Genomic DNA, 24339 nt, shown 5'->3' on the forward strand with positions numbered 1-24339 from the left:
CCCAGACATCTCGCTAAGCTAACCGCTGCTCGGGTTGGACCCTTACCCTGGCAGAGTGGCACTGGAGCATTCCACTGGTGGATCCCCTGTGCAGTCCGGGTGCATGTGGCGCTGCTCTGGCCGATGAGTCGGTAGCCCTGGTCGCAGCTGAAACGCAGCGTGCTGCCCAGCTTAGTGCCTGTCAGACTGTGCACTGAGCCGTTTACGGGGTAGTTTGGAGGGCTGCAATAGGCCGCTATAAAAACAGAGAAAGAAACATGAGGGTAAGGAGCAGAAAAACCCAAATTGTGACAAAGCCAAACATCAATTCCTGCCATTGTTTGGGAAGCGGAGGATTGAGAACATGCACCAGTGTTTATTATCCAACTGGTTCCCACCAACAGGTTCTTAGAATAAACCCTTAACTGCTTCTCTGGGTCTTAATAACATGACCTTATTATAACCCCGCTATGTGCACAAATGTGATTCAACATAATGCTGCAAAAAAATAAAAAATAAAAATAAAAAATGCAGTGACTGTGGGGAAGAGATTAGGATGGAAGTGGACCACGGACACACACACACAGGTATATTATCCATTGCACTTAATCACTGTGACCACTTTACAGACCTATAAAAATGCAAATTCAGACTCAAGCCGCTAACAGGCGGTGGTGCCCGCGCCCTTTCTTTTAAGTCGGCAGGGGAATTTAGCGCGGCGCAATCGGACAGACCTCCCGCACGGTGTGAAAAACTTAAAAGGCATGTCAACGCTGCGGTATGTATTCAGGATTTATGGGATGCCGCCACCTCGCAGAAATCACTCCGGCGAGGAGGAGCGGGTGAGACTTCTGTTGCGAGCCGTCGGGCCGCTTCGTCACGCACACGAGATTTAAAACAAATAAATAAATAAGTGAGAATCTTGTGGAATTGATTGAATGAGGTCCTCTTCAATGGCACACAATGGGTGTAATTCAGGCTTTGGTTATCTTGTGAAGTGCAGCGCCGTCCTTTGTTTGTCCTTCCAGACTCACGTCGTCAAGGATGCGCCTCTTCAGTTGAGCCGCTACGTTGCACGGCGGCCCCCAACACCCGCGGCTTCCCGCCATTCATCCTGACCGGCGGCTTCACAACGGCTGTTTATAACTATTTCCTAGCTTGTTTTTCTCTCCCCACGCTCTCTCTCTCTTCTTTCTGCCCACTGCGACGCTCGTCTCACTGCAGTCGGCCCTGCGGGTCGGAGGACCCGGCTCTCCGACGAACAGGTGAGTGGATTGGAAGAGATAATAGGAGGGTAGAGCGAGATGGAGATAGTGGTGCAGACAAAGCGAGTAACACGTGAGCGAAGGTGCGTCTTAACGAGCTGAGAAATGGATGAGTATGGCTCGAGAGAAGGAGCAGAAAATGGAGGTCGATGCAAGTACGCAAAGAAATGCAGCCCAACGCAGACAGATGTCTTTTTTCTGAAATTTAGCTAGAGATAGAGAAAGTTAAAAAAAAAATGTATAGATTAGCAGGAATAACTGAACAGTGAGAGCCAGAGATATTAGTCGATTCATCGATCTGCGTGAGGGGTGTTGATCCAGAACGTCGGCAGCATTTTTCGATATTTACAGTCGCAGTTCACATCGAGCGGCGCAGACCGTATCCCAACAGATCCCTTTGCGGAATCGGACACAACCAAGAGCGATGAGTAACGTGTGAAGAGTTTTAGTAATTCCCAACCCTGAACTGTACATAAAGGAGGCCTGCAAACTGCCCCCATAAGGTTGTCATGGAGATGGGTCATTTTTCCTGCTATGTTAGCTGCAGCCTGAGCTCAAATCTTGGCCTTGTTGACACAATAAGCCGAAAGGCACCCTTGTTGAGATTGACTGCACAAAAATGTCCAGGGGTAACAAAGCCAAACATCAATTCCTGCCAGGAAATCCATTTTAAATAAACCACTAAAATGATATTTACAAGCCTGTGAGCAAAGAGAGGTGCATGCTGGGTCTTTTCTTACCGGAATAACGGATGCGGAAGCCTTTGTGGCTCATGGTGTGATCGAATGACCAGTGCAGGTAGACTTTGTTACTGGAGCTGGTGATGCTTAGCGGGCTGGAATAGTTCCCGCTGAGGGTGATGAGCAGAGGGCTTTGTCTGGACGGGCCTGAGTTTAGAAAGAGATAAAAAAATATGAATATGAAAACCGTTGACTAACTCATTACCGCGACCACTGGGTCTCCAAATAAAAATGGCCCTTTATCCTTGAATTTAAGCAAAATTCTGATTTTCTAACAGAACAAACATGTTGTGAACCCTCCTTTGAGAACGAATGGCCTTTGAGACAACAAAATCCAGCAAACCCATAAAAAGCTTGTCATAATTAGCGTGGTAGCGCCAGGGTTAGCAAATGTCTGTTCCTCTTTACTTAAATTAAAAAAATAAAAAATCGGAACAATAGGTTGTATGGACGCAATTTTTCCCAAAGCTGCATGCTTCTGTTGCCAAGTGCATCTCTAATCACATAAAATTGTAGATGACAGATGGAGGGGTTCTTTCACTGTTAAAATGAAGCCTTTGTGTGATTTGCAGTAATTGTGGTTTGTGAAACCCAGTCATGTGTTTGTGTGTGTGTGTGTGTGTGTGTGTGTTTGGCACAGACTTTGGTGCAAGGAGCACCAGGATGCTTTTTAAATACAAATTGAGCATAAATCATTAATTCAATTTTAGATACAACAACGCCATGGCTATTTCACTAGCATAGCTAGCTCCTAGCTAAGCATAGCATATGTGCACAGCGACTCACCGTCGAAGATTTCCAGCTCGTCAAACTGACGGCTGGTCTGGAAGTGTTCAATCGTGAAGGTGATGTTGTAGCCGGGTTCCACTTTGACCACCCATGAGCAGGACTCAAAATGGGGGAAACCGTTGCCTGGTGACTGGCTCATGATGACACCAGTGGAGGCTGTCAGCAGCTCATTCATGGGACAAGTCACTGGTGAGCAGAACAAGAGAAAGAATTTAAAAATGAGAACGAAATCTTTTATTTCTAAACAAATGGCCTGCTTGGAAGCTGTTTCTTTCGTAACCGCGTGCGACATTTAACGGTTCTGCCTTTTTAATAAATTTGCCCAGCCTCAAAGCTCAAATTGGATTGGCTGGAGATCCATACGCTTGTTGGAGGGCAACTCAATGTGACTAAAAGCCCAAGATAAACTGATTGTCATTCTGGTCCTGGTGCTGTTGCAGGTAACAAAGCTATCCAATCCAATCCAGGGAAACCAGCTTTTAAAATAACCGATTTAATGTGAGCATCTTCCTTCCTCTGCTCGACGCCGACACAAGCACCTTCAGCAAAATATGCGTTTATATCATCAAAAGTTGCAAATTGACCTTTCATCATGAAAGGTAAACATCCACAACGTCATGGGCTTAAAAAGCTATTTCTTTCAGATTTGTCAACCAAAAGTGGCAGAAAATGTATCTGGAGGAGGGAATGTTCCAGCTGTGCGCTGCTGCCCGAATAAGCTGAGCATATTGTGCCTCCGGCTGAGGCAACACTTGCCGGTCCGGGGCTGCAGCGCCGAAATTATGAACACTTTGAACCACGTCCAAACACTGTAAATCCCCCATCAGCACGCGCACACGTTCAGCCTTTGGGTCAGCAGTTGTCCCCGGACGCGTTTCACCTCCTGTCTGCGTATAAACGAGGGGAGAGACGAAGCCGCATTAGCTTCAGCATCATTGGTGAATTGGTTGTAGAAGAAGTGCTGTATTTTGACACTGCGGTTTGTACAGGAAGCTCCCGTCTGGCACGCTCTACTGCTGTTGGGGAACATGTACCAACGGTGAGAAGAACGGCGGGGGATTAGCTCTGGTTGCTGTGGCGCAGCTGTCTCCCACCGCTAAAGCAGCTAGTGTAAACTAGAGCTTCGGCTACCAGGGTTACCAGAATCGATACAGGACAATGGAGGAGTTATTGATTCATTTGAGCTTGGTAAACGGGAACAGTTTGAGTTAAGCCTTGAAACACAACATATGGAAAATAAATGATAATCCTGTCCAACCCAGGTTCATTAAAGACTCAGCTCTATGAATACAGGACCCGGCCTTTCAAAAAGAGCCATTATTTTCTCAAGGCTAATCTGGAGTTGATGAGAGCAGAATGGAATAGGGTCTTATCTATAGGCCGCTACTTATTAAAGTAATCTACTTTGAAATGAAGCACCACTCTGTTCGGCTGCAAACAAAAGGGTATTAGGGGCCAAATCTGGCAGCTGGAAGAAAAAAAAAACAAAAACAAACAAACAGCAGCTTCGACGGACACGCTGAGATGAGTGCTGATAGGACTCAAATGAAATTTCAGTTTAATGAGAGTAGGAACGAAATAAACCGTGAGCCGGCGCGGCGGCTTCTGCCCGAGCATCGACCATAAACCGTGCGCAGCAGCGTCCTATTAAAACAACGCGCCAGGAGACGGAAAGGCGCGCACAGATGGACATGCATCTGCATCCATCGGCGTACATTTGTGCATTCCTGCGTTCACGCAGAGAGGCGCTTGCCCATGAGTCCCGCATGTGTCTCGTTTGGAGCGCTGCCGAGCCGCCTTTAAAGGCGTTAGCATTGAATTAGCGGAAGAGGAAAACGATGGAGAGGGATGCTTAAGGACACGAGGATTAACGCTGATCTGGACCCGACAACTTAGAGAAGAGCTGACAATAAAGATGTCACGAAAATAGGGCAGCTGTAATCTGTCCCGAAGATTGGGGGGGGTGGGGAGTCATGGAGGACGGGGATATGATGAAAAGTTAGAACAGAGAAAGCTAGTAATCAAAAAACACTTGGAAATCAAATCTCCAGAGAGAATCAGGGTGGGAAATATTTCAGTTCAACGTCAACTCCAGAAGTGGCGCTACATCGCTCTGGTGACACGTTCATCACGGTCCACACTGACAGGGCCATCTACTGGATTAAACACAAAGATGAAAATTAAAATAAACCCGCCTTTGTGTCGTTGGTTCTTATTTATCTGCCTGCAAGTCGAGTGGGACAGGAAGACGCAGTCAAACACAGATCGAAATAAACTCAGAAAATTGCATGTGTGTGTGTGTGTGTGAGGGAGGGGGTTACATAAGGGCCGAATCTTGACACAAGTGAGTTGGAGGAGGTAGGGGGCAGGCACTGAAGCCCGGGAGAACGCAAAGAGTATGAAAGGAGATATCGGTGCCGAGGGAATGGAGACACTGCGGAACTGACAGTGGGCTCCGAGCGCGGCGCTCCGGAGCGCTCACACAATGGCAGCTGCTGCAAGCTAGTGCACCGCAGGACCTCGTGTGTTTCCACCGGGTACGTGAGCACGCCACGGACTTTATATATATTGTCTGTGTGTGCGTGTGTGTGTGTGTGTGCGTGTGTGTTCGATGTGCTGGGAGGGTTGCGCCCGTCAGAGCTGGAAGCGGTGATGTGATAGGTGCAGCTGCAGCCGGCATGTTCCCTGCATCTCAATGAGCTCCGCACTTTGTCTCTTAACTGCCCTCCAACTTCGTCCCCCACCCCCTCCCCCTCCTCCACACTCTCTAAATACTGTCGCGCTTTCACTCACTACCGAGGATGTCCTTCACTTCCCAGCCGCAGGCATGGATTCTGAAAGGTTTAGGAAGTAAAATGTAAGATAATGAAGTGGATTTAACAACTGTCAACGCACTTTTTAGCTGTATCCAACTGTCTCGGCTCGCGGGAACTTGAGACCATTCGATTTTGTTCAAACAAAATCGCTCGTCTAATTTCCTTTAATAACTCGAGCTAGGATCACTTCCAAGTCTTCCTTTTTCCTCATTTTACACCCTTTATTAATTGCATTAATCAAATCCCGCCTCTCCTTCCCTCCTGCAGTACAGGACCCACACAGTGACGGTAACATCTCAACCAGACTAGGATGAAGGAGAATCGAGCTATTTGAGAATGAAGTGAAGATTTGTGCTTTCATTCTTTTATTTTGGTGCAGGAGGACCCCTCCGTGCACCCGGTCTTTGGCTCGGAGGAAATGCGCGGCGCACAACGTTGTGATGATGCTGTGAGCTGTGAACACTGTGCTCATTGATTCCTCTGGGAGGAGGATACGCCTGCATATAAAGAGCACTACAGCACCCTCCTGGGAGCCAGGCATCGGGAGAAGGAAGGAGATACCAAGTTGATGCAAGACTGTGGGCAAAAGGTGCACCCACAGGAGCCACTAACACTTTTAAACTTCAAATTGTGTGTGAGAGTCTGATGAGGGCGAGGTGACGGTTCTGGGTACATGTAACCCTGCTGAAAATAACCTCCCAGGGGAAGGTGAACTCTGAGCTTTGTAGAAAGTTTGGAGCCTTTTTACAAACAATGTGACACATTAAGAACATTTTTGATGGCGTGCATGTAGCAAATTAAGTGTTCTGACGCACCGTCACACGAAGGCGGGGGCCCTTCAAATTCCAAGTGCGTTCCCAGTCGGCATGTGAGGATGCTGTTTCCACTCACATGGTAGCCCGGTAGGCATCTGTAACGCACGATATCACCTGAGGAGAGGGACGGGAAGCAGAAGTGGTCAATGACAACGCCACCGAGGGGCGTCTCCGCCCACCAGATGAATGACTCTTCGCCAAGTTACGAGACAATTTGCAAGAAGAACTTTGAATAAAGCCCCGCAGGGGATCCGGGAGCTTTTGTGTCTGACTATTAACAAGTTAACAAGTTATGCAAATAAACAGATAAGGAGAAAGAAGCTCTGTTTTTTCCTGCAGGGGAATAAAAACACCTGCCTTAATTCCCTCTGGCTTTTCTGATTATTTTGTCATAATCATTCATTAGAAGCCACATAAAGAACCCCTACAGCTGTGCCAGAGTGGGCGGGGAGTCTGCCTGCAGCACGTGCTTAACATGTAGTTGATACTGTTGCTAACGTTTGGCTAATACAGACTGGCTTTAAAGCTATGAATATTTTCAGATGTCACGGGGGCGCCGGGGTGTGACACAGAAAGGTCAGCAGCGCCCACGCGGCAGACTGGGTGCAACCTGACGTGCATGGATGAGTCAGTAAGTGACAGGGAAACAACATACCAATTTTAAATTCCTTGCTCGCCATGAGGATCTCCGCATTGGGAATGATGGGGGGCGGCTGGCAGAACTGGAGCCTGTAGGCTGTGTTGAGGGCAGAGGAAGAGTCAAAGAGGAGACCGCAAAAAAAAAATTGTGCCAAATGAGACAGATGAGAGTGAAAGTCTGCTTTTCAAATAATGGCTCGCTGAAAACATTGAAAAGGTCCATTCACTCAATGTTGTTTTGACCCAGAAGTCACTCCGTACATACCTTGATAGTCGATTCGAAACAGCCCGCCTTTCTCTGTGTTACTACGGAAACGTATCAGCACCTGATTGGATGTGCTGCTGGGTGGCTCATTGGGCTCTCCGTCTGTGAAGATTCCCAGTTTCCTGGCTGTTTCCTGTGGGCCGTCCCTAAAGCAGAAGGAAGGTCAAAGTTCAAGGTGATGACGATGATTTCAGGGACCCTGGGAACTGTCGGTCTCAAATTAATATGAACTGCAAGGCTCTGCGACGTGTCACTGAGAGAACTAAACAAAGCTGCATGTCAGATTACTGTCAGGCAGCTTCCTACAGCCCGTCACTTCCGAACGGGGAAAGCAATTATTCTTGGCCGCTCTGAGTGATTCGCGTTGAAATAAAATTGCCGATAACTGTGGAAGGACAGGTTCCCGTTTCGATCTGCCGTCCAAGGGGAGCGAATCTGGATGTCGTGGCCCAGCCTTGGCAGTCCCCAGGCGTTGCCATGGTTGATTAAGCCAACTCCCAGATTTCCTGCCACAACCATTCTGCTTAAAAACCATCTGTCTTTGGCTGTCAGACTGTGCACGGGAGATTACAAACAGCTCAGAAAACGGCTGACTGGGGACCGCAGCCTGACAGCGCTCTGGCCAAGCCACCATTGCGGGACCCATTTTCTTGGCCCAGCGGTTCAGTGGATAGATACACAGCAGTCGGCGCTGAAGACAGGGAGGCAAGATAGCCTCCATCTTGGCTCTTGGTGAGAAAGGTTGAAAAAGCATGCAATGCACCTTTGATGAGAGCTCTTTTTTTGTCTTACAATCACATGAACTTGTAAAATTAGAACCCTGGTGTCAACTTGCTGCCAACACAGCTGGAGCTCTGAGCTCTCATCTCACCGACAACTGGGACCTTTGGAGTTTGCCTCATCAAGAAGGGACCTGCTAACTTTGGCGGAAGCAAAATCCTTGAGCTTTGGTCTTTCATATGGTGGAGCTTCATCACTTGATTCTTGACACATCTATTTTTGCCAGCAGGTACCTACATATATATTTTTTTCTCTCTCTGTTTGGGAAACATGACAGACATTGAGAAGCTAGATTTATCAACCATTTCAATAAAGGAGTGAAATCAGCAAAAGTCATGTCAACCTAAACTACCAGAGTATCACCCAGAGGGGTCAGAACAGAAACCCAGTTCTCCATACCGCAAGGGGTTCCATGTCCCCCTCCCTACTAACAGCGTCCATGTCCTGGTATCAACTACCGTGTTGCCTAATAGAGCCAACTGCCCCCTTTGGTTTGTGTTGGTAGCATCAGAGGGATTCATATTAGCAAAATACAGATATCATTACCTGCCTCGTCAAAATAGCTCCAACAAAAAAATCCCAGAAAGAATGAGAAGCAAAATTAATTATTTACTGGACACGATCAAATATTCGTGATTAGGGTGGACACGGTACCAAATATCATGTTTCTGCTTTAGTAGAGTTCAGCCAGAAGAAATCGCTGGAGCTCACCAGACAGTGATGAAGTCATGCGGCCCGTGCACCTGAAGCAGGGTGAAGTTTACGCTGATGCCAAAGCCGGGTGCGACGGTGATCAGCCAGGAGCAGTCAGCAGAGTTTGGGTACTCCTCTGGGTAACGAGGTGAGAAGATGGTCCCATTGTCCAGCGTGATATTACCTCCACATGGTGCTAAAGTGGAGTGAAAAGCAGACTGGGTACTAGAGTGTATCAGCGGGCCAGGAATAGGAGACGACAGATCCCATAATTCAGCTGCAATTGGTGCAAAAAGGGGATTTTTTCATCCACTAGTCTTGTGTTTCCCTTCTCGGTGTCTCTCCCCCTCTCTGCTGTGCTCTTCGTCTAGTGCCCAGGCGCTTGTCTGAGCTAAAGATTAGCCAGTAAAGCCTGTTAGCAAGTGGGGGCTTGGATGGAGTGTTTTTCTAAGATAAGGCCTCAACCCTATCCCACTGGGGGTGAGAAGAGAGAATACAGAGATGAGGGGCTGCTGTGGACCGGGCTGCTCAAATATGTGTATATGTACAGTACATTATGAGGACTGAATATGTACTTTTATGAACTATGTTTGGTTTAAACAAACGATGAAAGCTGCCTGGTAACCTTGTGCAGATGTGATGCCCTGGGGTCCATCGGACCAACACAGGAGCCCCTACTTACAAACATACAAAGAAGCCCGCAGACAGGCTCAAATGTACAAAGTTAAATAAATGAAACTCAAAAACACACAACTTGCAGTATATTTCAGATGTTCCTCAGGAACTCAGTAAGTTTTAACCCACTTAACGATTAGAAGCTTAACAGTCCCGCTGGCAACTTACTCGCTGTGGTAGAGCAAGGAGAATGGGAAAAGAGTGGTAATCACAGTCGCGCAGGCACCACGAGCAACAGACGCAGCATTCAGCTTAATGGCACACCCTTGGATGTGCACGAGTGTATAAATAGATCACTCCCAAAGTAGAAATCTAACATATTTACTATGAGGAGGATTTTTTTTCTGCTTTACTTTGTCAGAAACTGCAAATGGAAGACTGGGAAAGTGGTTGTGCTTGTGTTGTCCAACTTTTGCAGAAGGGGGACCCTTTGACATATTCTTCAGGCAATTTAGACGACTTTGGACAATACTGGACGGTGATCTTAGAGGCCTTGCCGGAGACATCTACGAAGGACTGTTTCGAATTTAGCAAATAGGATTTCACAGCTAATCTGCATTTTCGCTGGATATTTACAAGTGACTGAATACACCAAATGTTGTTGCGTAACAGCACAGTGGCTATTTCTGAAATGTGTTGGCAGGATTCTCAGACTCTCCACGTCCTTGTCCAGGCCCAGGACTCTGTTAAAAATGGGTAGAGCTTGAGTAAAACAGCTGAATGCATCCCCTCGGCTCCGTCTCTGCCTTCGCACTCCAATGGTCCTTCCCTCTTTTGCATTTACGTTCCAATTTAGCGTCCCCGTGTCGTGGCCATCACCTCTGGAATCTTACCTAGCTCATTGAATAATCACCAACCAGAGCGTGAGAATGTGGGTCAAGGACAGGACGACACGAAGAACGCCCATTACAGTTCTTTTCAATTACTCCCCATGCGTCTGCCTTTTATTCGTCTCCGTAGCTCTTTAGCGGCCTATTGATTTTCGTCCACAAATGCTTTGCATCATTAGTCAGGGATGATAATTCAGTTTAATTGCGTTAATCATAATGGACGATCATTAACTTCGCAACCTTGATTTGCATTAATGATGTAACTGCTCTAAACTGGAAGCTCCGCTCACGGCTCACCTTCACAGTGAGGGAAGGGGTGATCCCAGTTGCGGGTGGTGCCGTGCTCACAGGTGAGGATGGAATGTCCACTCAGCTGATATCCCGGGAGACACTCGAAGGAAATGGACTGGCCCACGTTGAAGCCGGCGCCCACCACCACCCCGTAGCGGAACGGCTCGGGATCGGGGCACTCCTGGAGTTCATAAGCTGTGACAAACGTGATGATGTAGTGGGGCAGAATAAAGCACCAGGAGAGAAATAAAACGCCTAAAGAGAACAATTTCTATGGATCACAGCTTCTCGCGCCTCATGCAAAGGATGCCAAATGGAGATATTTTCAAATATAATGCTTGATTTATATGCTAATGTTCACGTGACTATTTAAATACGTCGCGTTGGTTATCGGTTTGTTGTCTGGTGATGCACAAAACACTAGTGTTCTGGGTGCGGGGGGTGGGGGGGGGGGGGGGGGGGTATGCAGGGCTGCACCGAGGGGCCTGATGTGCATTGTGAAGGCACATTAATAGATTAGTGTTTATTCACTCCTGTCAAAGTCAGATCTCGTCTCATATGAAAATGCACGGCTTTACATGTTGCTATGGCAACACTAATGAGACACCAGCGATTTTGGAAGCAAATAGTTTTTTCTTCCTTTCGATGCCCAGGGTGCTATTTTCAGATCTAGCAATTTTCTGCACTATTCCTGCCTCAAACTGTCTTTTGTTTTTGACTCGCAACTGTTCCTGTGTGCGGACGGGCTGGTTTCTTACCCTGGTACTCGAACCTGAAGCCCGGTTTGTTCTGTGAATGATCACTGTGGAAATATATCGTTGTCTCATGCGATGTGGTGAGGAGGGACGACGGGACATCTTGGCCGCTGAATCGGCCAATCATCGCACTGGTTTCCAAGGGCCCGTTACGGATCTCGAGGAAATCATGGTTAGCCTCGGTGGAGAAGTTAAGGAATTGTAGGTGGGCCCCTGAAAAAAGGAGAAGGACTTGAACTTCATTTAACGAGCACAAATGTTGCCGCGCTGCGTTCCAAGTCCCATCAGTTGCATAATTAAAGGTTCTTGAGTGCGAACAATCTGTCAGGCGCCCGGGGCCTCTTCACCATGCTCACCGTAACCAACTGGCAGGTAGATTCTCCAGGTGCAATCGCTGTTGCTGGGGTAGTTGCCAGGGAATCCAGGACTGAGTATCATGCCCTCCATCTCCTCCCGGATTCCTCCGCACTGAGCTGGGAGAGGCGAAACAACGGAGGTATCGCAGCAGTCAAAAATGCTTCAAAATCAATTTGTATTGCGTAAAAAGTTATGGAACAACAGCGACGAGTCCACAATTCAATCCTAAGCCTTTAAAGATGAGGTCGGATATAGTAAGATGATCTATATTCTATTTGGGTGACTGATTAGAGCCAAACCAGGAGGTTTTAATTGCACTTTGATAAGCTTTGATCATCACTTTTAAAAGTCTCTTCAGCTTAAAGAAAAAAACAGTTCCATCATTTCTAACTAAATAGCATTTTCAATTAAATCAGATGTGCAAATTTACCCAGAATGCACACTGAGAATATTTCATCAACATTGCAAAGAGGAATGTGATAGAACGTGATGCGTTTCTCTGCTGCTGCTTCATCCTTTCATCTGCAGCTACGGATGGATAAATGTTGTAAAATGAAATGAAGATAAGACTGAAGTAAAAGGAGAAGCTGGAAGGTATCGGATGTCAAGAGGGGAAAATAATTGCGACAACGGGGAACTGTGGCAGTTGTGGCATTTCTTCAGAGGGGATAAGGGGTGGGGGGGGGGAGTTAAATGTTAGCCGCAGCACAATTTGCTCAAGATAATCAGGAAGCTGCTGATGCAAGTGATCACCGTCGCCATAATTTAGGCAATCATGGTCTGGGACACAGAAAGAGCAGCGACAAGTACGGTCCTGATGAAGGGGGACCAGAGGAGTAGCATAAAAAAATGACTTTCATTATGCTAAATTGTGTGTGGAAGCTGCACCGTGTGTAAAACCCTCATTTACTCAGATGGAATTCAGTTTTCATGCGGAAGTTACTGTTTAATATCAGGATCTGCCACCGCTGCGAGATAGAGGAAGGTTTATTTTTACCGATGCACAGAGGAGGTGGGTAGTTCCATCGTCTGACAGTTCCAGGCATACAGGTTATGTGTGAGGTCCCCTGCCACAGTGTGCACACACATATGCAGTGAAGGAGGGACAGAAAAAAGAGGCAACAATGTTAGAAGAATGCGATATTTATTCTGCCCATTTTCGCTCACATCACAGCTCAGATCATCTGAACCTGAGGCATTTTTCCACTTGGCTTCATGAGCTGACTTAATGACCAAATCCATCTCCACTGACAGGAAAATATACGGGAGGAGCATGCACAGAATACTAAGTTTGATAGTATTTTAATTAATGCATTGATCCTATAAAAACGCGTCTCATTTTTTCCATAACATAAAAACAAAAGAAATACATTAGAAAAACAATAGATCCAAGTAGAGTCCATGCCAAATAATAGCATTGGTCCAATTATCTACACACAGGAAATAATATGTGAAATGATAAAAATATTTGGTGGAAGAGTAAAAAAAATCCCATTTAGAGCAATAGATCACAGCGTCTTGGAAGGGTTTAGCTTACAAAGACTGAGAATTTCCATAAAACAAGAGTAACCTTAACTGGCAGATCAATGATATTCAAGCGCTGAGGCTACTTTTTAGAATATGAAAACATTTACATAATTTTTCACGATGTTTCAATTGGAAATTTAACCTAACCCAGAAAACCAATATTCTGGTCATTTACATGATTGCAAGTTAGCAGCAGAACATAGCGCTCCCAGAAACACGGCACGTTGTGTGATTACTCTGAGCTACGGTGGTTTTTGGGACTAAAGTAAAGGCTAACGGGGACATTTTCTCCTCGTGAAGGGACTGAACTTTCAAGTGCTCGTATTTTCAATGACTGGAGCAAATGTCACCACCTGAACACCCTGGCAACCGAGGACGACCGGCATAATGAAGTTTTCTGGGAAGTCTCATACTGACTTGGTGGAGTAAGTGAAGAGTGAAGTTTGAGGCCCAAGGAAACTTTTTTTGGAGCAAATTGAGTGGAAAATCGCCGAAAAAGTTTGGGTGCTTTTGTGGTAAACCGTGGCGGGATTGCATCTAAAGGTAGCAAACATTACCTGCAGAGTATATCCCGGCTCACACTGGAAAGATATCACATTATTCATCTGGAGGCGCTCGCCGACCTTGATGCCATTCATTGGAACCACAGGCTCGGGACAGCTGGTCAGAGACACCGCTGATAGCATCGAAAGCAAAAACATATTAGCCAGAACAGGAAAAATAAAGACAGGAATTCTAAGAGGAAATGCTGCAAACACATCTAACCCTTCGGCGATTAGACGGCAGCACGCGCGAGGTGCCATTACCCTAAATGGCTGAATGACTTACTTTTATATTCCAGCCTGAATCCAGCTGCAGACACGCTAATATCAGAGAAGAAGTGGAGGTACAACTGGTTGGAGGTGCTGTTGAGGAGCGCTGGGACGGTGGTGCCTCGGGGAGAAGATTAATAGTGGGAGTTTAGGAATGCTTTCCTGCGCAGGCCGACAATAACTGACAATATAAGCTACTGTCAGGCGGCTATAAAAGCTTCCCGTCACCAACGCTCCCAGACAGAATAAGACAGAAACAGCGTTAGCAGAACAGAACAATCGTCTTGTTTTTCTCCTTCACTGTTTAAGACATGCTGCGGAGGAGAAGAAAGTCAAAAGTCTTCTTTTCTTTATTGCAATAAAACAAATTCAGTACCTATTTATTCATTTATTCAGACTCGGTAGAAAACACAGCAGTTCAAGGCCAATTTCCGTAGCGAGACAATGGCTGACTGGAGTGGAAGATTTGGTAATATTTGATAATATTATTTTTTTCCCTCCCTGTCCAAAGCGTTTTAACCAACAGAAGGTCACACCTCTCTAAACGAATAAAATGGAATAAAAATCAGCTTCAAGTCAAATTTAGCTCTCTATCTAGGCTTTAAAGAAAATCAAACAATCTGAAATGCATGTTATTCCAAATGTGTCCAAAATATGATTAAATGTGACCTAAGTACAAGTAAGTAAGCACGTCCTAAAAAGATTGAGAATAGAACTTTTTCTTGTTCTTAACAAAACTATTAATTTAAAACAACTCAATCCATACTGAATCACCACATTTCCAAAGATACCTATAGCAACTAACCCAATGATTCCCCACTGGGCCACTGCACCCTGAACGTCAGTTCGAATCTGCCGATTAAATGAGCCCGAGGGTGAAATGGCGACTAGATTGCAATTTATTAAACTCAAGTCAACAAACTTTCACTCAAAGGCCATCTGTGTGATACCTGAGAAGCTCCCGAGCATGGTGTCAGTGTTGTCTCCTCCGTCGAAAACCTCCAGAGAGTCCCAGTTTTGCTCCGTGACAAAGCTGATCACTTGGATCTGAGATGAAGACAAAAGAAGTTAGAATAACAAATTAAGTTCTTGTAATAAAAGGGTAATTACATGCGTGAAAACTGAAATCTTCAATGAAAAACTGATGAAGCAGGGCACAAAGCAATGTTCTTCTATTTGTTATTTAGGAGCTAATTCTAAGATATGAGTATCTAACAAGCCATAGAATCAAAAAAAATTAGCATTACTTATTGTTAACCCAATAACAAATAACAGTCCTGGTTCTGATGTTAGCATAAGCAAAGGCTTGAGCATCTGTGTAAAACATTAGCTTCATTAAAGTGTATTGTTAGCTTGGTAACATAGGCAGATGACGCCTCACATCAGTGATTTCAGAACATATAATTATTGAAACTTTCTAAAATTAATGAGCCCACTTAATGATCGACTGATGACTGATTTTTCACGTTTGATAACACAATTAGTTTCGCTACATGCTACCGCAGAAATCACAGAAATTTCTTGTCTGAATAATCCATTAAAAGCCACTCTCTTCAAGTCTCGATGTTGCTGGTAATTTAAATGCTGAACATTGCAGTGGAAGCTAACAATGCAGCGGACGAGAATAATCGAAACAGTACATGCTGTCTGAGTAGATTTCCAGTCTTCTACCTGCTTCAAGAAAGACAGAGCATCAAATATACTCCTTTAAACATTGCAAGTGACATTTACATTCCTTCTGAGGTGCCACATTAGCTAAAGCATTTGGGAATTAAGAGAACATCTAACTGTGCCAGGACTTAGGGTGCTGCTATTTGCTAATTAATATCAATGATACTGAAATACATCTATGTCCTTATTTTTTTTCCAGCATTGCACAAGTTCCCCATTATTCTTTCACTCTGCCCACCAGTTTTTTTCTTCCTTCAGACCTCGGCCAACTCCTCCAGCTCTGATGGGTATAGATCGGATATAAGCCAATTAAAGGGGCGGTAGGGAGTCTGGAGCATCCCCGGGACCACGCAGACTACAGATTGATCTTTCGCGGCAAATGTGCCAGCGAGTCACCTCACGCCTTTAAGTTCTTTCTGGATCGTGACACACCAATCTAATCTGTCTCTGCTGGAATAAGGGGAGCGAAAGGAATAAAATCAGACAGACAGCTGGGGAGAAAGAAGGTGACAGTGTGAAAAAGATGGATTGAAGTGGGAATAGTAGATGTGGCAAATTTAGCATCGCATTTTGCGCGTGGGGCGGGGGGGACACAAGCAGTGACCCATTTAAGAGGACGTGATTGGGTAACGGGGCTCCTAAGAAAGCCAACTCTCATTCATCAGTACCAGACTGAATCCTGTCCACTTTCAGTGTCACGCTAGCTGCCTTTTAGAGGTCTGTGTCCTGCGCTCAGCCTTTTCCCTTTTGGTCGATTTTGTTTCAGGCGCTGTGACGTTAACATGTACAGCAGCATGTTAAGTGAGCCCGTGTTCCTTCATGTGCATGTGACCCGCAAGGACGGTCGACTGAGGAAGTGGAGCTAATAGCTGAGGGATGGCACCGAGGTCATTAGTCTGCAGAAGCTGAAGCACCACGTCTTAAAACTTTACGTCTAGCGAATCAGCGGGGAGCTAACACAAGTCCCCGGTGGAGCTCCATCACGCAGGAAATCAAACAACGAGAATATGCAAAGTAAACTAATTCCAGAGAAAGAAAGTAAATTAGTTGAAGCCACTCTGAACATTCTCTGCATTCTGCATTTTATGTAGTATAACTTTCTGGTTTGGCAATAGTGAACTTTCCTGTCCTATTTTTACTGTAGATGCTAGCATCGTTAATAGCCACTAGCTACTGAATTTCACCAACACGACAAACATATTTATTAATTTTATAGATTTGAACACAATAAAAAAGCCTGCAAAAGTCCTGCTAAAAGCAGCCCTGCTGCATAATTAGTCCGCCAAACGCCGCCGTATCTGTCCCTGGTATCCTTCTCTGAATTTGCCGAGCGTGCTGATGTGCACACCTGGATTCCCGATCCCTCGGGCACGGTGATCTTCCACACGCAGTTGAGGCTGTTGAGGTAAGGCTCAGGGAAGCCTGGCGACAGGATGGTGCCGGTTCGATGGGTCAGATTCCCTCCGCAGGGGACTGCAAAGCAACGCAAAGATGTCACCATATCTGATCACTGGCTAAACCCCTCCCACGGTGTCAGTAAATTAACAAAAGTAAATGTGTTGTACGTGGCGCCCTACCGATGCAGCTGGGTATGGAGCTGTTCCATTGGGCCAAAGCGTTGGGGACTGTCAGACATTCAATGGCGCTCGATCCCTCCAGAACGTAGCCCGGGCTGCATTCAAAGCAGATCACGTCACCGACGGCGAAGTTGTTTCCCATGCGGCGGCCGTTTCGGGGCTCAGGAACCGAGCTGCACTGGGTGGCGCTGGTCTGTGGGACCGCTTCAGGGAAAAAGTACAAGCGGGATTTTATTCACCCATCTGTGATTTTTGAGGAAACATCATACTGATTTGTTGGAAAGCGTTTCTATAGTTCCAAACATATTTTCTGTGCGCACCATTTGATCAATTAAGCAATTTGCTACAAGCCAACATTCAGGGTCTGAATGGCTCTTCGCTTTGTTTTTCTCTTTGCCTCTTTCAGGCTGATAATCACACAAACGAAAACATCTATCCAATAAACTCGTCTCAGCTGTGGTTCTTGACAGCAAATATGATTTCTGCGCTTTGGATCGATGCGACCCCCCCCCCCCCCCCCCCCCATCTGTCTCCATGAGCATGCAGTGAGACAGCTGCAACAGGGACCCAAACTGTGCACTCACCCTGATAGGCCAGGTGGAACCCTTTTGAGCTGGTCTGGCCTTTGGAGGTGAATCGGATCAGGATCTGGTTGGAAGTCGCTAAGGGCAGCGACTCACCTGCGGTGGAGAAAAGACAACAATTATTTGCAGTCGTTTTGGCACCGTTTGCAGGTCACATTTTTCCGAGTGGACCGTGCTTTTCCTCTTTGAAAATGGCTCTCTTTCTCCGAGCTGGAGGACGGAACGTTCGTGGAAATGCACAACAATTTCCTTCCAATGACTGATGCTGAATGTCAATGCTGATGCCATTTTGTTGCTGGTACATTGCTTGGACAAATGACCCATCGGTGATTTTTGCCGGGCTTTGTTGATTGGAATCCCAAGATTTCCCCATATTTTTACTCTTTACATTGAAAAAAAAGACATTTTACGAAGGCTGCTCTGCAACATTCTTTGCATAAACGTACCACAGGGATCCAACCCCGCCGTGTTGACATACACCGGCTACATTCATCAACACGCACAAACATAAAATGATGACTATTTTCTTTTATAACGCAGAAGGAATCAAAGCCCTGGTGGCCCCTGCTGGGGTGGAACGATGCTTGTTGACTGACTGGGAACATGACACAGTGTGAGAATCTGTGCCTCTCCGTCTTGCTCCCAGTGTGCTGCTGACTGGCTCTCTGCAGTGGATCTCATTACTCTGCGTCTGCTTGCTGTCACACTGCGGTGGGAGGCAGACGTGTCAAAGCCCAGAGGCGGCATCTGCATGTCTGGCCGTGCGTGGACTCTACATGTGAGGGAGGCTCCTCTCTCGATGGTGTGCAGAAATATCTCCGTCCCTCAGAAAGCTCCTTCTCAGCGTCGTGCGAGTTCCGTAAGGCACGCTGTGGAGTTTATTAGATGCGGCCCCTTGGCGCGTGCTACCATGGCGACAGTGTTTCATATTTTGCTGCGCAGGGCAGGTATTCATCAGCCGGATCAAGCGTGTCAGCGTGTAACTTATCACACTTCTGGCATCTTTCCAGCTCTGACCAGTTTTGCCCTCAGAGCGACCCTCTACGGTCTACGCCGCCGTGGGAAAGAGACAATAGTTGGGATCAATCTGGCCGGAAGATGAAGCAATGTTTACTTTAAACCAAAATGAAAGTTGTGTTCACGTTGCAGTGATAAACAACGAGGGCAAAGTTTCTCTACTGTGTCTATGCGAAGAAAAGAAGAGTGTCCTATTTTGACAAATCTCACCTGTCACCATTCACGACCCTTTGTTGAGAACTCCAATACAGTCTATTGAGGGCGCTAACTCCTGCGTTAGCGCCTTGCTTTTTCAGTACATCTGTTCAACCACATGCGCAGTGTGTTTGGTGTATTTATTGGTGCTGTGTTATTTGTACGGTTGATCCGGATACTTTATTATGCTAAATTGTTAGCAGACATATTGAGTGTAAGACTGGAGTCTCTGTCATGGGCTGGGACGAAAGCTGCGCTGACTGGAGCTACGGGGAAGACCAGGGATTACACACCCGGGTTAATCCGTGCCCTCCGTCAGGGTCAAACTCTCCTCCGGTTGGGAGGATCGTCTCTTGTCAGCTCTCGTGGGGGGGCTCACGCTTTTCTACTGGTTGCCAGGCCACTCATCTGGGGAGGGTGTGAATCCCTGACTTGTTGGGCTCTGGCCCCACCGTGGATCTCTGGTCTCTAGCCGGGGTTGCTGCTGCCCCTGATTTCTGCCCCTCTGTCTCAGGCTTGGGGGCATGAAAAGGTTTTGTGCTCAGGCTGTTTGTGCTTCTCTTTCCCTGTTGCCGAGGTAACGGTGGCAGGGCTTTAGACAGCGATATGCAAACTAACACTCATCACACATAGGCAAAATAAAACACTTCATGCTAGTTTTTCATGCTGTCTATAAGAATAAAGCCCCCCTTTCTCTTCTCATGGTGATTGAGCTCCGCTCCGCTGTGCCTGGTTAGAGAGCGCCGCGAACCTGCCACCAGGACTCCACAGTTTATTCTGCGCCCTGTTTATCGAGCTGTAAAACTGGATTTTCTAAGGCCGCCCTGAACACAAACCAAAGTAATCATTTTGCTTTTGTCAAGCCAGAGAGCCGGAGCAGGCAGAGACGGAGAACTGCTCTACACCCCCACACCTTTCTCTAGACCCCTCTCTAAAGGTTGGATCTGCCTTTTTTTTCCTGTCACTTCCGTGCCATTTATCACCCTTTTTTTGTGCCGCTATATCGGCAACATTTCCACTCTGTTTGGGTTCTTTGGCGCCATATTTGCAGGAAAGGTTTAGTGGGCACTTTTAAACGCCATTCATTACTTTCTGAGACAGAAAAAAACAGAAGTAAATGTGTTTTGGGGCAGCAGCATTTAAAGTTTTGTTTGTTTTGGAATTCTATGGTCTCAGAAGAGGAAGAAGCAAGTCGAGGGGCTTGTTTGGCCACCACGTGGTGGTGCTTTTCATTTTCATATTTTATGTTCTTGTGTTTCTTGAGGCTGCTGATATATCAGGGAAATTGTTGCTGTCAATGCTGAATCGTTTTACAGTTCACTAGAGCCCACCTACAGGCACAGCAACTCTGCCTGTGTAAACAATTTGTCTCTGGATTTAACCAGATTCTTATATAAAGGATCCGGCGAAGGCAACAATAATGATTATTGTATTCCTGCCCCCTTCTCTCATGTCAAAGTATAATTGCCAGTGGCCCGAATCGCATTTGGTAATGGCGACAATATTAACAGCTGTTGATGACACAGAAATGGGTTTTCGTGTCTGCCTACCTGTGTGGGCACCAGAGAGGGAGCTGAGAACCCGGGAATGCTGAGTCGCCCCATCGTAAACTTCCACGATGTCGTTGAGAGCGGTCTGGAAGTAGGCGAACTGGCTGAAGACCACTGCGGGAGGCAGACACACATGATGACTCCAGGTGTCACGCACCACCAATGTCAGAAAGAAGCCCTGCCAACCTTTAATACTGTTAAAGTTAAATCTGAATGAGAATCTTGACAAAGCAGCGCCCCATGACAAGACGGCGAATAGTTCTTTGACTTTGAAACGTGAAGTCTAAATGCTCTGATACGTACTGGAAACCAGTCTGAAACGGCTAAGGGAGTGCTCGTAGACTGGACTGGTCCACTAAAACCACATCACCTTCCAGTCTAACTTACCAATAGGAGCCGTTACGGTGATAAATTATGATCCTGGACCTCCTGTTCAAACCTTTTTTTAAGCGTTGTTTAACTTACACTGATAAGATGCAACTGACTTCCTTTATCCTCTGAGATAAAAGAAATGAGCTCCTTCGGTGACACCCATGCTGTCCTTTGCATTTATGAGAAAAACCTGATCATTAGGAGTCTTCCATCGGCTTAATGACAATCGGCACGAATGGAGGCGACGGCAATTTCTACTCAGGATGGGAAAGAAAAAAGAAAAAAAGGAGCGTTGCCTTGGGTCCTGCTGTCATTTTCCAGAGAAAATGCAAATGCAGATTTTAATTATTTCAATTTCCTCTTTGGCTTTGACGCCACTGAAATACGCTGCCGACGGGGTGAAAAGAACCGGTGCCCGGATCGCATCTGAGGCGACGCCGCAGCTTCAAATGGGCATCGTGACCTCCACATTGAAAAGAGGGCGGCGAAGTAGCCCAAAGCCAAACACCCATTGTTGAGTTTAATTTAACGATGATGGGCCCCTGGTCCTCCCTTTGAGAGGCTCCGCACCGATAGCTCATCAAAGAAGCAGAGTAAAAGGGATGAGAGTGGCGAATGACGACAGGGCGGATCTGCTCGGTCCATTCTGAGCGGTGCTGCGCCCCTGCATTGTTTTGCTTTCTGAATAATTTCCCCCTCCTGCAGCATCACAGATACGCGCTGAGAGCCAGTTGTGACCTTTAAGTTGGAAATGCCAGAACGTAGTGGAAATTCAGCAACTCTGGATCTTCCAGACACCAATTATTTTTGCGAGTGTGTGACAGACACATTGCGGCGCCCGATGCGCGGGACAGAACCAAAAGTTCTCCACAGCAACATGAACATGGGTCCATGCTAATGAGCAGGATGAACAAAACCTACAGTCTGATCACGATTTTCTTTTTTTCTTTCTGTGTGCAGGAGAATGAAAAAGAGATCGAAAACTTCAGCATTTAAAGGGCTTTCAGCACCGCGTGAGCAGGGGGGAGGTCACCACCACAAACCACCTGTGGTGCTCCGGGAGCAAACATAAAATGCTGGTTTTGTTATAAATATTCTAAAAATGTTCTGATTTGTAGGGAGTAAGAGAAAAATCACTCCAATTTACAAATATCTTCAACCCCTGCGCAGCATTTTTAACAGACTCAGGCTCCCGGACCACCTGTGGGTGGAGACACCCCCAAAACTAGCATCTCCATGCAAATACGTAACATCGGTAAACTTAACTTCCACTCCTGCTGCATGGTTTTGTGTTGCTTGTTAGCACTTATGGATACTTGCATTGACAGGATTGCCACCCAAGACTCACATTACACCCACCCATGCATGTGGAGATGAGTAAAATCACATTTTAGGATGAACAACCTTTAATTTACATCTGAGAGCGCATGTGTGGGTGTTTCCACCGACTTGCGCATCTGTCACTATGAATATTCAGGTGTGAACACTTCTTTTTTTATGGTCCGCAATAGGAGAATGTGTGCACTATAGCGAGAGCCTTGAGCATAATTTCGGCCTACAAAAGGGATTTTGGTGCGACTTAATTATTCAGGACACATGATTATGTTTTGCAGCAGCAGGATCCCTCTCTCTCTCTCTCACACACACACACACACACACACACACTCACACACACACACAATCCAAAGAAAAAAATCATGTATATTTGCTTTGCTATTTTCTGGTGAAATTGCTTAAAAATGGAGGCTGGTATTTCTCACCGTAGTCCTTCGGCACCACCACAGAGTACAGGCACGTTTGTGCCCTGCTATAGTTGCCAGGGTAACCAGGAGACAAGACAACCCCCTCCAATCCGTTGTACTGTCCGCCGCACGGAGCTGGAGACACATAGGGATGAAACGTAAAGAGACAGGACAGGCGGCGTAGAAGACCCAACGCCAGTAGCGCGAGATTTCATTCCTCGTCCACCTCCTGCTTTCCCCATCCTCTCTTCCATTACACCGAGATTACTTTTCTTGTCTGATTGGACTTTCTGCGGAAGATGTCCCTGGTGTTTGCCAGGGTGAAATTGCTGTGGTTTTCAAGCGTCCCTCTGTCTTAGCCAGGGTGACGTGAAGCCTGCTTCCTCTAGTCCCTGCTCAGAACAGCGGCGAGTCCACCTCAGCCGGAAACTTGTGTCGTGTGCGCGTCTTTCATCTGGCACATGAAAACAGACCCTGCTCGGCGAAGCCAGTGATGTTTTATCTCTTTTTAGGCGGAGAGGTGTGGCGTGTCGTGTCAATGTCAGAGCACAGCTGGGAATGTGCAGTTTTTTCTGGCGCCGTGCTCACATGAAGAAGATGGGAGCTCTCCTCAGACCCCCCTGATTAAATTACACCTATAGCAGCTCCACATGGGGGGGACAATACTCTATATGCATGTTTACATGATAAAGCTATAAACACTTGTGCGTTCCGTGTTGCTATGCGCCGTCTCCAGATGTCATTGTTTACCAATGCAGATGGGCTTGGGCTTGTTCCAGCTGGGCTTGCCGTCTCCTCCCATGATGCAAGTCAGGGTCGGGTCTCCCTCCAGCGTGTAGCCGCTGTCGCAGCGGTAAGTGATGGTGGAACCCAGCTTGAGCTCGACGCCCACCCGCGTCCCATTGCGCACCGCACCGGGCTCAAAGCAGGACTCCCTGGGGTTCTCTGTGGAAGGAGGCAGCGCAGTGGAAAATCAGGGACAGCGAAAGGAGCGTGACACGTGCAGTAAAGGGATGTTTTGCACCGAACTCCGGCAGGCGGTTTTGGGTTTGGGCGTTCATGGATTCTTTGGCTGTTATCCCCCCCTTAGGTTAAACAAACCCCTCTAACTGTCACTCTTCCCTCCAGGCCTCCGCGCTCCCGTTTCTTCTGAAGCTGCTGGAAGTTTGCAAGGCCGTGGAAGGAGACAGGCGGCTGATTGAAAGCGGCACCGCTCTGGCCCAGGGTCTGCTGACTGCACACAAGGCATCACTGTGCAGTCAACTCGAGAAGACAATGCACATACGCAAGCTTTCGCTTGCAAAGCACGCACGCGCACGCGCGGGCCCTCGGCACACTGTGCGCCCAGGCTATCAATCACGGCTTGAGAGGCCACGCGAAAGATGTCTCACTCAATCTACCATCACGTTGTTCTTAGGTGGAAAACGTGTGTGTGACAAGAGGCCTGTCAGTTTGACACTCGTCACAACCTCGCAGCTAAAATAAACATAAAACAAATTAGGTGTTATTTTGAAGACAGCCCCCTTTTTTTCCATCTGGGTTTTGACAAAATGTGCACATCTTTCTTTGTTATCTTCCAGATTATGATTTAAGGGAGAACGTG

The 24339-nt window shown here is 46.7% G+C and overlaps 1 protein-coding gene across 3 annotated transcripts in view; it reads right to left on the bottom strand.

Annotated features, from left to right (window-relative positions):
• The window catches only part of csmd2 (CUB and Sushi multiple domains 2), a 152354-nt gene that overhangs the window by 22076 nt on the left and 105939 nt on the right, over positions 1-24339 (bottom strand). For all 3 annotated transcript variants that reach the window (XR_003890235.1, XM_029845027.1, XM_029845028.1), the window contains exons 31-50: positions 23487-23681; positions 22755-22871; positions 20623-20736; positions 17861-17956; positions 17277-17480; positions 17048-17172; positions 14979-15075; positions 14045-14149; positions 13774-13892; positions 12687-12756; positions 11689-11805; positions 11336-11545; positions 10584-10772; positions 8800-8977; positions 7309-7454; positions 7060-7140; positions 6405-6518; positions 2771-2959; positions 1985-2131; positions 47-235 (exon numbers count right to left, since the gene is read on the bottom strand). Coding sequence is in view for 2 of the 3 variants with exons in the window: in XM_029845027.1 (XP_029700887.1) it covers positions 47-235; positions 1985-2131; positions 2771-2959; positions 6405-6518; positions 7060-7140; positions 7309-7454; positions 8800-8977; positions 10584-10772; positions 11336-11545; positions 11689-11805; positions 12687-12756; positions 13774-13892; positions 14045-14149; positions 14979-15075; positions 17048-17172; positions 17277-17480; positions 17861-17956; positions 20623-20736; positions 22755-22871; positions 23487-23681 (2802 nt within the window). In the remaining variant the exon portion in view is untranslated. The remainder of the gene's footprint in view (positions 1-46; positions 236-1984; positions 2132-2770; positions 2960-6404; positions 6519-7059; positions 7141-7308; positions 7455-8799; positions 8978-10583; positions 10773-11335; positions 11546-11688; positions 11806-12686; positions 12757-13773; positions 13893-14044; positions 14150-14978; positions 15076-17047; positions 17173-17276; positions 17481-17860; positions 17957-20622; positions 20737-22754; positions 22872-23486; positions 23682-24339) is intronic.

Source organism: Takifugu rubripes, chromosome 12 (assembly GCF_901000725.2).
Source record: "Takifugu rubripes chromosome 12, fTakRub1.2, whole genome shotgun sequence".
Taxonomy (NCBI): Eukaryota; Metazoa; Chordata; class Actinopteri; order Tetraodontiformes; family Tetraodontidae; genus Takifugu; species Takifugu rubripes.